The 15078-nt window shown below is 35.4% G+C and overlaps 1 protein-coding gene and 1 non-coding gene across 6 annotated transcripts in view; one reads left to right on the top strand and one right to left on the bottom strand.

The window, feature by feature from the left end:
* The first annotated feature begins 386 nt into the window (after positions 1-386).
* Positions 387-15078, top strand: part of C5 (complement C5) — a 79901-nt gene continuing 65209 nt past the window's right edge. For 3 of the 5 annotated variants that reach the window (XM_054689159.1, XM_054689155.1, XM_054689157.1), the window contains exons 1-3: positions 7042-7161; positions 11441-11511; positions 14784-14875. In XM_054689159.1, the coding sequence (XP_054545134.1) occupies positions 7089-7161; positions 11441-11511; positions 14784-14875 (236 nt within the window). In that variant the 5' untranslated portion in view covers positions 7042-7088. Of the gene's footprint in view, positions 452-4439; positions 4633-6998; positions 7162-11440; positions 11512-14783; position 15078 lie in introns of those variants that run through there. The other 2 variants (XM_037493868.1, XM_054689158.1) reach the window with 2 other exon arrangements.
* On the bottom strand, positions 5838-5943 carry LOC119233087 (U6 spliceosomal RNA). Its single transcript, XR_005122253.1, has one exon. It is a non-coding gene; the product is annotated as a U6 spliceosomal RNA (small nuclear RNA).

The raw sequence follows: 15078 nt of genomic DNA, 5'->3' as shown, positions 1-15078 counted from the left end.
ATCAGAGACATTCTGCAGGGGATGGGGAGGAAGAGGGATCAAAACAAGAGAGGGAAGAGCTCAAGGGACTATTGGGATGGTGCACTGGTGAATTGGTGGTGGGGAATTTTACAGGGAGTACACCTGAGAGCAGAAAGCATGCATTGTACAAAAAGGAAGAATGTTGTAAAATATATATAAAATTTTAAAAAATTTTTAAAAAATAAAATGTGAAAGAAGTTTAAAAAAAAATAAAGAGTATTTCAGTTCCAATGTTGGTTTTCCTATTTTGAAGTCCCTCTTTCTGACAATAATTAACCACTAAACTAACTTCTCCAACTTGGTTTATTTAAAAGGAGAGTAACACCAAGAAAGTTATATCCTTGGTTTACTGCTTACCTCCAGCCATGGGCCTTTGGGGCATACTTTGTTTTATAATCTTCTTGGGGAAAAGTTGGGCACAGGAACAAACGTAAGTAAAAGAAGCCATCTTTGTTTTTTCAATGCATCTTAGTTGTAGTAAGGAAAAAAGTAAATGCAACAGATTGTGTTAATTTGAACATAACTTTCTACTTCTGAGAATGCCAAGGGGATAGTCTCCTCTCTGAATGAGAAAGTCATGGAAGCATTTCGATTTGATGAGTGTCTAACAACATGACAGTTTTATGGGATCGTTATTTGTAAAAATCTACATAAGAGATTACTAAATATCTCTTCAAAAAACTAAAGAAAAAATAAAACTTGGTGACTTTCAGTACCAAAAAGGAACTGCAGAGTCTTTCTCATTGACTTATAAGCCATGTGACCTGGGTCAAATCAACCCCTTAGCACTTGTAAAATAGAAATGGGAATAGTACCTACATCTTGGCTTTTATTGCTTCTTTCTGTTTGATACATCATTTTCTTTGTGTTTTCCATGTACTGAACATAGTTAAGCAAGGATTACTTGAGGGTCAATTCTAATATGAATCAAAAAATTATTGTAATGACTTCTAAATATATGAGCTAACTCTTCACAAATTTTAGTGTTCTATTGAAATACTGTACATTTTAAACGGTCTTAAAAATGGTGATCTCATATCTAGAAATAGCCTTTCAATGCTGTAAACACACTGGAGAGTATCTAATCGAACCGACTGATTTCACATGTAAAGATAAATCTTCTTTGTAGGGGAAGTGACTTGCCAAGGTCACACAGCTAGAGAAAGACAGAAGCAGGAGATTATTAAGGACTTGTCTCTACTGCTTTGACTTTATTCCATTTTGTCACAAATGTATACATGTGTGTAAAATATAAGTATAAAATATACTTAATATGTCATAAATTTATAACCTATCTCTCCTCAATCTGGTTTTCTTACAAGCACCCCTTTACCTTAGTTTTTATTTATACCTTTTTGAAAGACCAACAACTGAAGTTCAGAGAGATTGTGTGAGTTAAATTAGTACTAGAATTAGGATTAGAGACTGGGACCCATGGTTCTTATGCAGACTTATTCTGAATTTTTCCCACAGGATTATCCTGGTAATTAATAAGGATCTCTATTTCTCTAACAAAGTGAGAGTGTACCACTTACAACATGGTAATCTATCAATTTAATTAATCAATTGATTATTCAATAAGAATTTGTTGAGCCCCTACCATGTGATAGACACTGGGGATGTAGTAGATTGTATAGAGCTTACGCTCTAGCGGGAGCAGCAAATTATGAGTGAATGGATGAATAAATAAGGTCAGGTAGTTATTTGTGCTATGAAGAAAAAAATAAAGGAGAGTAAGAGCATAAAAATGATAAGGTGCTATTTAAAATTGTGCAAAGATGAAAAAAGATGTAAGAATTATATAAAATAAAATATTTAAATTAAAAAAGAGAGCAAAAAATATTTTCTATAGATACAATCTTTATCTTGCATTTTTGTTCAGATTATCTGTCTTCACTGTAATATTGTAATATTGGATTACAGATTCACTTTTTCTATTTATTTATTCTTTTATTCTTCATTTTTATTCTTACATAATTCTTATTCCTTTGTAATTAAGGCTATCATGATACTACTTGTTTTTCCTTTGTTCTGTTTTCTTATCCGTTTTTGTTTTATTTATTTTAATATCAAAATTTTGTTTAATTAAAAAAATATAAAAAAATTGTGGACAGGGAAGGTTCTATAAGGAGGTGACACTTTGAAGGACATGAGGGAGAAAGTCATGCGAATAGCTGGGGAAAGAACATTCCAGATAGAGGCCAAAGTAACATTCTTGTCTCTCAACCAACTCAGTGGCCTGATGCTCTGCAGCTATTGAAAGAAAATAAGAAAATAATGAGTTGTTTATATGAATAAGTTGTGCTACTGATAAATCAATAAGGGCCAAAATCTGTATGAAGGGTGTTTCCAGAACCATCTTTTGGGGACTAGTAAACACCAATATTTTGTTTCACCTCCACCACCATATAAACAATTCAAGATTAAAACAATGCTAAACTGAAACATATGTAACTTCTAAGAACCCTGAAATGAAAATAGGTTTTTTTCTTTAGGTTTTTCTGATGGGAAAAATTAATCAATTCAGTTTGTATAACAATTAAGGAAACAGATCAGTTCAGTTTCTAATTCTATGACATCAGTTGTGTGAATTAGGGCAAATTAATTATCTGTTTCCTCATCTGTAAAATGAAAGTAATAGTAAGATCTTCCTTGTAGAATAGCTGAAACAACACAATTTGTGTGTGTGTGTAGTGCTTAAAACAGTACTTAGCACAAAACATGCTTTCACTCAGTGTACCTTATCACCAAAGCTAAATTTTTCTCACTTTTTGCTGGTCTTGACTAAGTACATAGGGAATTCAGATGATTGTTGGAAGTTTGAAGATTCTGTTCCCTCGTACAACTTGCCTACAAGTAATTCCCAATTTATTGTAATATAGAACTGCCAGATGCTTTACAGGATTTATTGCTTCCAAATTAATTTCATTGCTACCAAAGACTTACTGATTTAAAAAGACTTTTAAAATACCATAATATTGACAGGAGCCCACAATAATTTGACAGAGGGCCTCCCCCGTGGCGCAGCGGTTGAGCGCTGGGCTGCGAAGCTGCCCGCAGCCTCTGCAGTGCCGGTTCGATCCCGGGCTGCTCCCCGGCCACCGGAGGAGGGTCCCATATGGCGCACAGACCTCTCCTGCTGCCCACTGCTCCCCTCAGCAGTGTACTTCGGTCCTTCTGCCTACTCTGCTCCCCGCTCTGGCTCTGGTAAATTCTCTCACCCTCCCATGCTTCTGACTGTACCCAGTGCTTGTATAAATAAATAAATAAATCTTAATAAATAAATTACTTAAAAAAAATAATTTGACTGGGTGGGTTGGCAGGTGCCCACAGGCCTATTTTTCCATTTGAATTAAGCAATCACCTTTTAGGTTGAATAGACTTCTTTTTCTATTTAATAGTGTATGTAGCTCTCACTACACTCTCTCTCTAATGAGCTCTCTCTCATTCAAATTGGATGCTTTTGTGTTATATAATTAGTAATGTAGTTTATATGTGTACAAATGAACAATGAAAAATTCACACTGAAAATTTGGTATGTAAAGTCATCCATTCTTGTATAAATCACATGAAAAATAAAATAGAGGAACAGAAGGTTGTGAACATAATTTGTAACCTTGACCTTAATTATACACATAACTGAGAGAGACCTGAATATAAAGTCCTACCTCATTCACTTACGAGCAGTGTGACCCAGGTCAAGTTAACCTCTTGTCACTTGTAAAGTAAGAATAAGAATAGTACCTACATCATTGACTGTTGTCAAGATTAAAAGAATGACTGTAGAAGGCTCACACCAGTGCTGGTATCAGGCAAGCACTCCATTATCTTATTATTACTATTGCCATCCGATTGTTACTTTCAACGACCTACATCACTACTTCCACTTCCAAATGCATTCCCTCAGCTCACTTGTATTACTTCCTTTCAACTAATGTAGTGAAATCAGTAAATCTTAACATTTATTGAGTACTAAGCTTGCTAGTACTCAAATTATTGTAGTCCCATAGAGTGTTGGTGACTTTACTATAATCACTCAGCCAATAGGTGGCAGGGCTGGAAAATTCAATCACTGGTGCCTATTTTGCTATTTCCTTATTGTGAAAAATACTGGTCATGTATATATGTTCAAGTCAACACCATTAAAAGTTTTCCTTTATTTCCTTCACTGCAGCCACTTAGCTCAGAGTAGGTATTATTACTACCTTGCTAACCCCCCGGCTTTATTTTTCAGGTCTTAATTCTCAGCTATTTCTTCTTGAAAACTTCTTGGATAATGCTGAAATTATCATAGATCACAAATAAGTTGATTTTAAAATATCATTTTTAAATTGAGAAGCAGGCCTGTTTTAAATCGAATCTTAAGTGAGAGACGAAAAGTCATAATAAACTGATCCTTCTCTTTTATGTTTCAACAGGTATGTCATTTCAGCACCAAAAGTATTCCGAGTTGGAGCCGCTGAAAATATTGTAATTCAAGTTTATGGCTACACTGAAGCATTTGATGCAACAATCTCTATTAAAAGTTATCCTGATAAAAAAATTAGTTATTCTTCGGAGTATGTTCACTTATCCACAGAAAATAAATTCCAAAACTCTGCATTCTTAACAGTATGTATTTATCCTTTATTTTATTTATATATACATTACATTCTCAATAAAATAAGTACAAAGTGTGAATATTCCTAATATAGACATTTGATCACTAGTACCACTCTACTGCTGTGTAAATAGATGATGTCATCAGTCACTGATGATAATATGGGAGAAACCGAAAGCTCTAAGTAGAAAAGAGTTTTTTCTGATTTTTTGATCAATGTAAGTTGTAATGTTCCTATTGGGGAATAAAATTGTACTAATGTGAAAATATTTGGAAATGATTTGAAGAAACTTGTTTACTATGAAAATTATTAAAGAAATAGAGAAATATGAATGTGCATATTGATCTATAATGCACTGCCTACAAAATCCTATAGTTGCTATTGAACATTTGTTTGTTTAACTCCAGTCTTTTATAATTATAGCTCCAAAAACTAGTAAAATTGATTACCACAGTGAATAGTTCTCATTAACCTGTAGTTAATAATACAATGTAGACTGAATAACTTTTCCTTCTAAGACATTATGATGTAGCTTGTTAGAGAAGTGCTTGCAACCCATTTCCTATTAAAAATTCTGCTAACTAAAAATAATTTCCATAATTATAGCCAAAATGTTATTTTAAATTCCAGTATAAATTCAAAAATAAAAAGTCAGAAAATCAAAGACTCCTAGACTTGGGAGGGGCTTTGGGGTTCATTTAGACCAGTGTTTCTCAAAACTCATTTCTCTAAAAAAAAAAAATTGGAAATTTTGTAAAGAGCTTAAAATTAATATTGCTTTTTAGCATTTTGAGTTTATTTTATAATTTTTTAAAAAATTTATAATTAGATAAAAGTCATGCATAATGAGGCTAAATCTAGTGTTATATTTGTGCATATTTAAGTAACAGTGTAATAAAGCTGATTTTAGTTATATCATAAATAATAAATAAAACATCAATATTAAGAGTCTTTCAGAACTTTTGTCCTTTAGAAGATATCTGTATATAACCCAGCTTTAAGAAGTACTCACCAAATGTAGAAATTCTAACCAAATGTAGAAATTCTTTCACTAATGTTAACAGTAAATGCCTTAATCTCTTAACAAATACTTCCACATACTGTGTAATAAGAATTAAAATTCATGCCCAAAAAAGTGTTTTTCCAGTAATAATTCTAATTCTGATGCCACTAGCCACACATATATGACTGTTACCTTCAAATCATACTAGTCAGAACTATATAAAAAAATTCACGAATTTGTGTGTCATCCTTGCGCAGGGCAATGCTAGTCTTCTTTGTATCATTCCAATTTTAGTATATGTGCTGCTGAAGCGAGCACTACATAAAAAAATTCAACTCATCAGTCATACGCTCCACCTTCCAAGGGCTCAATAGCTACATGTGACAGGTGGCTACTGTATTGAATGGCACAAATAGAGAACACTTCCATCATCAAAGAGAGTCTTACAGAAAGGTACTCACTTAAATGATTATTTGGAAAAGTGGATCAATGTAAGGAATCATAAAAACAGATGCATGTCTTCAGCATTTAATCTTAACATTATAATGTATATTTACTTACCAGCTGATGCTGTGCCAGATCTTTTCAGTAAATATGGATCTACTGGTTGAGGCATCAAATCTCATTTCTAATAAGAGTCATATCTTTAAGGAATCATTTGTTCTACCATTTCTATTTTCTTAAAGTGGAGAAAGAACTTAAAGACATGTGCTAAGTAGTCTGAGTGAAGAATCCTTATAGATTTGTCCTATTTTCCAAGTTTTTATAGTTCTCTCATGTATCTAACTCCATAGCAGTTGGTTTCAGTGATTGACTTTTATCTCATATTTCATATTTCTCAATTTCATGAAAATACTTTTCTTTCTTTTATTACTTTTTGTATGTTAAATTTGCACATCATGCAATATAAGGTGGATAATTGCAATAGCACACACAAGTTAAAAAGCATGCAACTCAACCCAGCAGGATGGAAGGATATAGATCTAATACAAAGTGTACTAAACATGACTCAGGATGTTGAACCAGGAAGGTGATGAAGTGAGTTCATTAAGAGAACTTCTGTAATAATAGTTTTTAAGTGCATACAAAATTTAGGAAACACAAAACCAGAAAGATTTCTAACTGCTTAAAGCTAAATTTTGATTATGATATTTGACACTGAAGAGCTTAGGACAAGATTTATTTACTATTTTAGTAAATATTTACTATCTTAGTAAATAAATTTACTACTGTACTACTTCTTAAATATTAAATCTTCATACTTTTTTTGTTTTGTTTTTGCTGTAATGACACTAGAGTGGTATTTAGAAAGTCAACCTGTTTTATAAGCTTAAAATTACTATACTCTTTTCCATCAACATTTTCCTTCACAGATACAACCCAAACAGTTATCTGCAGGACAAACCCCAGTTTCGCATGTGTATTTGGAAGTTGTATCAAAGCATTTTTCAAAATCAAAAAAAATGCCAATAACCTATGACAATGGATTTCTCTTCATTCATACAGACAAACCTGTTTACACTCCACACCAGTCAGGTAGAGTATAAGTTCTTTTTTGGGCGGGGGTGTGGGAGGTAGGGGAAGTGGGGGGACAGGGGATATGGACTTATATAGAAGAGCTTTTGAACACTTAGATTTAAATGAATTCACATTTTCAAACTGCTAACTAAAGTTGTAATTGCCAATGAATTTTACAGTTATAAATACCAGTTTAATTTTAAATTTATCTGGAAATTGCTAAATAATCAAATGGAATGTAATTTTAAATTTGATTTTAAATATGAATTATAAATGCATATGGAAATTACATAATTAACAATTTCATTATCTATCCTATCAGTTATTTTCAAGTATAAAAAAAAAGCTCTTTGAAATTTGTGAAATGTGTTATATCTTGCTTATTAAACAAATGTAAGTTGTAACTGAAAATATAATTTTGGCAATGGGAAAATAACTTACCTATAGAGATGTTCCTGAAAAGCAGTTCTACTGGCATTGGAGCTAATCTTCAAATTTAGGAAACAAATCCAGCCCTGTGGGATGAACGGTTTCTCCTTATTCATTTTCTTTTTTTTTTTTTTAAAGATTTGTTTATTTATGCATTCAAGAACTGGGGTACAGGCCAGAGATGTTGGGGGGATGGTGAGAGGATCTACCAGAGACAGAGTAGGGAACAGAACAGGCAGACTGACTGAAATACACTGCTGAGGGGAGCATTGGACGAGACAGGAGAGGTCTGCTGCGCCATGTGAGCTGTTCTCTGGCCGGCTGGGGATTGAACTCTTGCGGCAGAGGCTGAGGATTGCTTCACAGTGCAGTGCTTAACCCCTTGTGCCACCAGGGAGGCCCCTCCTTATTCATTTTCTAAGGGGAATCTATCTAAGAAAGTTTGTTATAACAGTGTTCCATAGTCTGCTTCTTTGTTAGAGGGGGGAATGGGCAGAGTGGCCAAACTCAACGATTGAGAAATGACTAGACTTATTCCTGGTGAACCAAAAGTGAAATAGAAAGTGTGAATGCTGCCCAGATATGTTCACATGTCTTCAAAGTTTTTGATCCCTTTTGCACTCCCTTTCACCATCGTTGACTGTGGAATTGTGATATAGCTGTATGTGGCAGGGGGTGGTTATGGAATTTCAATAGTGATATTTGGTAAGGCACAGAAGAAAGAAGGCAGATCCAGCCAGTTTTGTTGAAAAACGTTGACACATGTATAATTGCTAAATGGTGGTTAATGTTGATGATGACAGTAGTGGGGTTGAACATGCCTACACCCTTACCATTTCAGCAGGAGCCGATTTTTGATTGATTTGGAACACAAGGCTTGGACAGGATGGGATATTGTCATTGGCTATGACAAAATATCATTGCCAGGATAGTGCCATCTCTTGACTCCAAGAAGATGACTTAGTATATGAGGAAATAGTCTCCACCCATAAAGCGTGGGCCCTTTCAAACATATTCATACCTAGAAGTAAACACATCCTCTCTCTTGTCTTTGTTCTATGTTAGAGGATGCTTCCTGAATTAAGTCCCTTGACACTAGCTACCATATAGTGTCCTCAATCTATCTAATAAGTAGTCTGATAGTCAAAGCCTGAATCCTTTCTAAGCTATCAAGGTTTTTCTTAAGAACAGCTTCACTTATTAATTATAGATCAGGTTTTTACTATAAGGTATATCTTCATCTGTTCTAATTATAGAGGAAAACTAGAAAACTTTCCTCCAGATATTGAACCTTTACTGAAAGCTGGTGAGGTATAATGGTTAAAAAGCAGGTTTCAGAGCCAAATTGTCTGGGTTCAAATTTCATCTTGGGCTATTATTAGCTCTGTGACCCTTTGGGAGTTACTCAACCTCTCTGAGCCCCTCTTTCTTTGTCTAGAGAATGGAGATAATAATAGATTTTACTCATAGAGTTGTTGTGAGAATTAAGTGAATTCATATGTGTAATGCACTTAAAACACTTCCCAGCACAGAATAAGAACTAGAAAAGTGTTTTCCAATATTACTTAATCTGTGGAGTAGCACAAAATCTCATTTATACAGAAGAAAAGCAATTACTTAAAAGTAATTTTTAAAAGGCAACTGATTAGATCTTGCTACTTAGGTTCTGATGTTCTGATTGACACATTTAACCTGAATATCTTTGAGTTATTTTTAGTAAATGCATCTTTAGGATAAAGGCTTAACTCTTCAAAGTTTTATAGGATAGATGACTGTGTTTTACCTTTCTCTCCAGCTTCATTATCCGCTATGTTCCCTCATCTGTGGACACCAGCCAAACTTACCTCTCTTCCATTGCTTTTTCACACCATTTCCCATCCATGTTAAGGCACCATACCTCTCTCTACCTGGTACATTCATTATCCTCCGCTACCCTGTTAACTTTTTTCAACCCTTGTTTGTCATTGCAAGACCATTCAGAAGGCAGCCTTCCTCGACTTCCCTCAATGCTTCAAATCTTCCTCTTATACAATCAGAAAGCCAGGCTACATCCTTTTCTAATGCTTACCAAATCTTAGAATTTGCTTGTGTGATCATGTTTCTGTATCTCTCTTCTACTCCCTTAGAAGATTTCCATGTCTGATTTTTCTCAATACTGCACGTTCATGCCTATATAGTACTGTACGTTTTTGTCTAATCAATAAGCCATTTTAATGGTGGGGGTGATATACATAGGTGTGAACCTATACCTCTAAATCATATACAGTGTTGTAAATCAATGTTACCACAATAAAAAAAAAGAAAAGAAAAAACTTACAATTAGATAAAAATAAAATTAATAAGCCATATCTTTGGTGCAAAAACTTGAATTGACCTTGTCTCTCACATACCACTGCTGTGAAGACAAGATTAATTTTATAACCTAAGCATATATTGGACAAGTAATAGTTGTAGAAATAGTAATTACAAATCAATATAATAAAATCAATCAATCAATATAGAAACAATAATTATAAATCAATACAGTGCCCAGGGTTACATAAGGAAGTGCCAGAGGCAGGAGAGAAACTAAAATTTTGAACTCTAGAGCCTGTGCTCTTAACTATTGTGAATTATTGCCTCTGGCAGCTTCCCAATGATGCTCAAGCCTAGACCAGGTGTGTCTGTAAGGCAGGAGGAAGAACTGAAGGTGGGAGATAAAGGCAAATGGTAAGGGGAAGGGAAAGGAGAGAGAAGAGGAGAGGGGGAGATTTACTGAGCATTTTGCTTTGATTTTGTGGCCCCAGTGAAACCAATGTGACTTCTTATGTAGAACTTACTGTAATATTGATCCTTTAAAAGGCTTATGGTGCCAGTTCCATTTTATTCTGTGCATAAAGTTTTGAACATGAAGAGATTAAAGCAATGACAAAACCCTAGAGAAATTACAATATGTCACTGGAAGGAGCTAGATCAGCATGTCTCAAACTGCTATGAATTAAAAGCTGAACAGATGCATTTGTTTAAAAAGTGGGAAATCTAACTGACAGAAAGAAATGGAAAAGAACCCATCATTATAGAGCCCCTGCCATTAGTCTTTTTTTTTTTTAAAGATTTATTTATTTATGCATACAAGAGCTGGGGTATAGGCCAGAGGTGCAGGGGCAAGAGGAATCACCAGAGACAGAGTGAAGAACAGAACAGGCAGACTGACCAAAGTACACTGCTGAGGGGAGCAGTGGGCAAGTCAGGAGAGGTCTGCTGCGCCATGTGGGTAGCTCCTGGCCAGGAATTGAACTTGTGCTACAGTGACTACAGATAGCTTCATAGGTTGTGTCTTAACCCTTGCGCCACCAGGGAGTTCCTGCCATTAGTCTTTACTAGAAAAGAACTTGCCTCCACAAATACAGCAAAACCAGACCATTCGAAGATGCCATTAACAACACAAGTGGTATTTTAGGGACTTGGTTTTTCTAAGTGGAAGAATGTATTATATTTGACTCAAACTACCCAATAACCCATTAAAATATTGGACTCTAATATGAGATATAACCATATGGTAAACATCACTACTTTGTTACTGTGAAACTCTTGATAAACAATGGTTATCCCTCATTTTTTACTACACATGTATTGAAGAAAAAGTTGTATGTAACATGTTTTAATAAGGTGAATGTACTTTAAATTCACGAGGAAAAGTAGCTCTTTAAAGGAATCTGAAAGGATTTACTTTAAAAGAAGAGAATCTTCAGTAATCTCTATAAGCTAGCACTTTCTTTTAAATATGAATTTTTGTGATTGAGTTCTTTTTAATGACACTCATCTCTTGTAAGGATGTTGATTGTAAAAAAATAAAAAAAAAACCCTAATGATACAATTATTCTTACAGTAAAGATCAGAGTTTATTCACTGAATGATGACTTGAAGCCAGCCAAAAGAGAAACAGTCTTAACTTTCATAGTAAGTATGTTATTTATTTAAGTAATAATTTAACTCAGATGCATTGTTCCAAAATCCTACCCTAGAACCACAGGAACTCAGTGAATGTTTAGTAAATGGTATTGAACACCTTCTGTGAATATGAAATTGTAGTTGTGTTCCTCTACAATAGGTATATGTAGAGAATTCATGAAAATTAAATCTCAACAAGTTATGCTTTTTTTTTTTTTTCTTTTTTTTTAAAGATTTATTTATTTATTTATACAAGCACTGGGTAGTCAGAAGCGCGGGAGGGTGAGAGAATTCACCAGAGCCAGAGCGGGGAACAAAACAGGCAGACTGGCGAAATACACTGCTGAGGGGAGCAGCGGACAGCAGGAGAGGTCTGCGCGCCATGTGGGACCCTCGCCCGAGGCCAGCGGTCCAACGTGCTGCAGAGGCTGCAGGCAGCTTCGCAACCCGGCGCTTAACCGCTGCGCCACCAGGGAGGCCAAACAAGTTATGCGTTTGAATAAATTCATTTAACTACACCCTTCATGATTTCTTTCTTAATGAACATTGATTAGTCAACAAAAATTAATTCAACATTTATTAAATATGAGATTTTTTTATTTGTATAATTGAGGATAAAGAATAACAATTCTTGGTACTTGTTCTTAAGGAACTTATATATTAAGAAACTCCAGTTTGTCTTACAACCCTGAAAAATTTTGGGGAGGGGAGGAAATAACTGCTCACTTATTAAAGTAGGTGTAGTCATAACTGTCCTTCACAATAGGATGCAGCCCTTTTCCTGTTACTCAAATCAACAAAAACAAAAATACCTTGGCAGAATGCAAGTAAAAAAGAGTGATGTATGGGGGGGATAGTTTTGAACCCTTTATAACTTATAAAAACCTTATTTTTTTTCACATCCAGCTAATTGATAGTTAACTACTTGTGAAATATGAGAGCATTTCAAGGTTGTGGTTGACAGTTATTGTTAGTGACTGCAAAAGTCCAGGAATTCAAACAGATAAGGAAGGTTCCTGGAAGAAGTGAGATTCGCAATGGGCCTGGAACAGTACGTTAAATTTATATATGTGGAGGGCCTCCCCGGTGGCGCAGCGGTTGAGCGCTGGGTTGCGAAGCTGCCCGCAGCCTCTGCGCTGCTGGTTCGATCCCCGGCTGCTCCCGGGCCACCAGGGGAGAGTCCCACATGGCGCGCAGACCTCTCCTGCCGCCCGCTGCTCCCCTCAGCAGTGTACTTCGGTCCTTCTGCCTGCTTTGCTCCCTGCTCTGGCTCTGGTGAGTTCTCTCACCCTTCCGCACTTCTGACTGTACCCAGTGCTTGTATAAATAAATAAATAAATCTTAAAAAAAATATATATATATATGTGGAAAAGACGTAGGCGGATTGCAGGACATTGACAGAGTAGGGAGAAGGACAGGAAGAAGGCAATTTAAGAGCAGAAACAGAAGGATAAATAACATTTGAAAGTTAGGACTTGGATAGCCACACCTAGAAGTTAAGAGAGCCACACCTTTGTCGGGTTTTAGGGAGTCCCTGTATATTTATTGTAAGAGACTAAGATAAAGGATGGAAGGAAAGTGTATAGCCATGAGTATTTCTGGAATGGAAGGGAAGGCATGCTGTATTTAAATGGAGCCCTCTGGGCTGCTACAGGGAGAGGTGTAGAGATTTTGGCAGCAGGGCGAGTGCAGAGAGAGTCCTCTCAGACTGACTGAATGAGAAGATGAGGAAAGGATGTGAGAGTGTCATCAACAGAAATAAGGAAACTGCTCGACAGTGTGAAAATGAATCTTAGATCCCATTGTAAATTTACCCTTTTATAACCATGGGTTTACATGAGTTATTTTAAAGCAGGGTTCTGGGAGCCTTAAACCTTTGGAAAGAAAGATTTGAGTTTAGGTGATTACACTTACATATAAGGGTAGATACTAACAGAACAGAACCATATTAGAGTATAAACCAAGCAAATGATACAATAGGACCAATGACAGTTCAGCTCAGAGAAGACAAAATCCCATTGAGAGTGAGGGCTGACGCAATCCCTTCCTGGAATACAGTACCAGGTTAAAGAAACATTGAGCTGGGCTTCAATGAAAGGAATAGATATTTTTTGAAATAACATGTAAGAAACATGTAAGAAACAGCATGAGTTAAGCTATGATTTCAGGAAAAAGTAAGAAATGAGGATGGTAAATAACCTGCCTCAATGCTCTTGGAAGTCAGGAATTTGACAGAAGAGAGTAAGTGTTAGCTTGAATACACTTTTTCGATCAGAAAGTATTAGTGGATGTGGACAGCTGTTTTATATCCCAGTTCTTATCTCTCTCCATGGGTGAACTCAAATGATGTAGAATCCTGGCAGCACACAAGGAAGAACAAATACCCGTCATTCCCTGTAAGGGAAATTGAGGAATCTAGTCCTACGTACGGCAGTGGGGAGTTATTGCACAGAAAGTGTCCTGAAAACAGCACTCCAGAGAGATGATCTTGGGAGTTCTGTTCATAAAGAACTGCAGGCATGAAGAACAGGCAGGAAGATATTTAGCAATGATTCTAAATCCTGTCCAAAACAGACCTTTGTAACTCGAGAAAAAAATACCTTAAAATTCCAACAATGAATTTCACACTCATGCCACACAGTCATAAATTTCTGGGTTAAGGCCAAAATGGCCCTCCATATGTAATCCAAAGAAAGTTAAGAATAAAAAAAAATTCATTTCAATAATTTTCAAACTACACATAAAAGGAATTTTATGGGGAGCTTTGTGAAAACTTTCAAGTTTGTTTAACCATTCTGACTGTTTTATTAATCTCAAAATAGCCATATGCAGTTATAAAACATCTAGTTAATAAATGCAGTCTGTACTATAATTGCTTTGGAATACTTCAAATGAACAAATATGAAATGTTGATTCTGGCGTCTAGAAAGCCTATAAGTTCACATTTGGTTATTGTAACATCAATTAATGTTACACTTCTTTCTTTAGTGACACATTAGAGAGCTGAGTTTCTTCTTGGTAACTGAGACTGGAGTACCCTGGACACTGATATACTTTTATTTTTCTTTTGGCAAGGCAGGAGATGGAGGATCCAAAAAGAGAGAGGGAAGTGATTTAAATGAATGTATTTGTCTTCCATAACATTTAAGTGATCTTCCTTCACGTTTGATTTGAATATAGGAATATTTGTTGGTAATATTTGTGTAGATCAAAGACAACATGATCAGTTAAATATTTTAATGTAGCTTATGTGCATTGAGGTTGTTTGTCTTTATTCAAAGGATCCCGAAGGATCAGAAGTTGACACTGTAGAAGAAAATGATTATACTGGAATTATATCTTTTCCTGACTTCAAGATTCCATCTAATCCTAAGTATTTTGAAAGTATTTGTTAATAAAATCTCTAAAAAGCACATCTGGAACTTTTCGTTTTAAGGCAGATAATGAGTCAAATTGAGCTACGTAGTGTTAACAGAGAGTGCCAGTGAGAAAGAAATGAAAACAGGCAAAATATTTTCAAGTCTAATGAGAAATTAGCCTCAGTGTATGGCCAGTAAAACCCCCAACAATTCCAGG

Source organism: Talpa occidentalis, unplaced genomic scaffold, assembly GCF_014898055.3.
Source record: "Talpa occidentalis isolate TD23 unplaced genomic scaffold, MPIMG_talOcc4v2.1 talOcc4.7, whole genome shotgun sequence".
NCBI lineage: Eukaryota > Metazoa > Chordata > Mammalia > Eulipotyphla > Talpidae > Talpa > Talpa occidentalis.
Note: the sequence above shows the minus strand (reverse complement) of the source record. Positions and strands in the feature narration are given on the sequence as shown.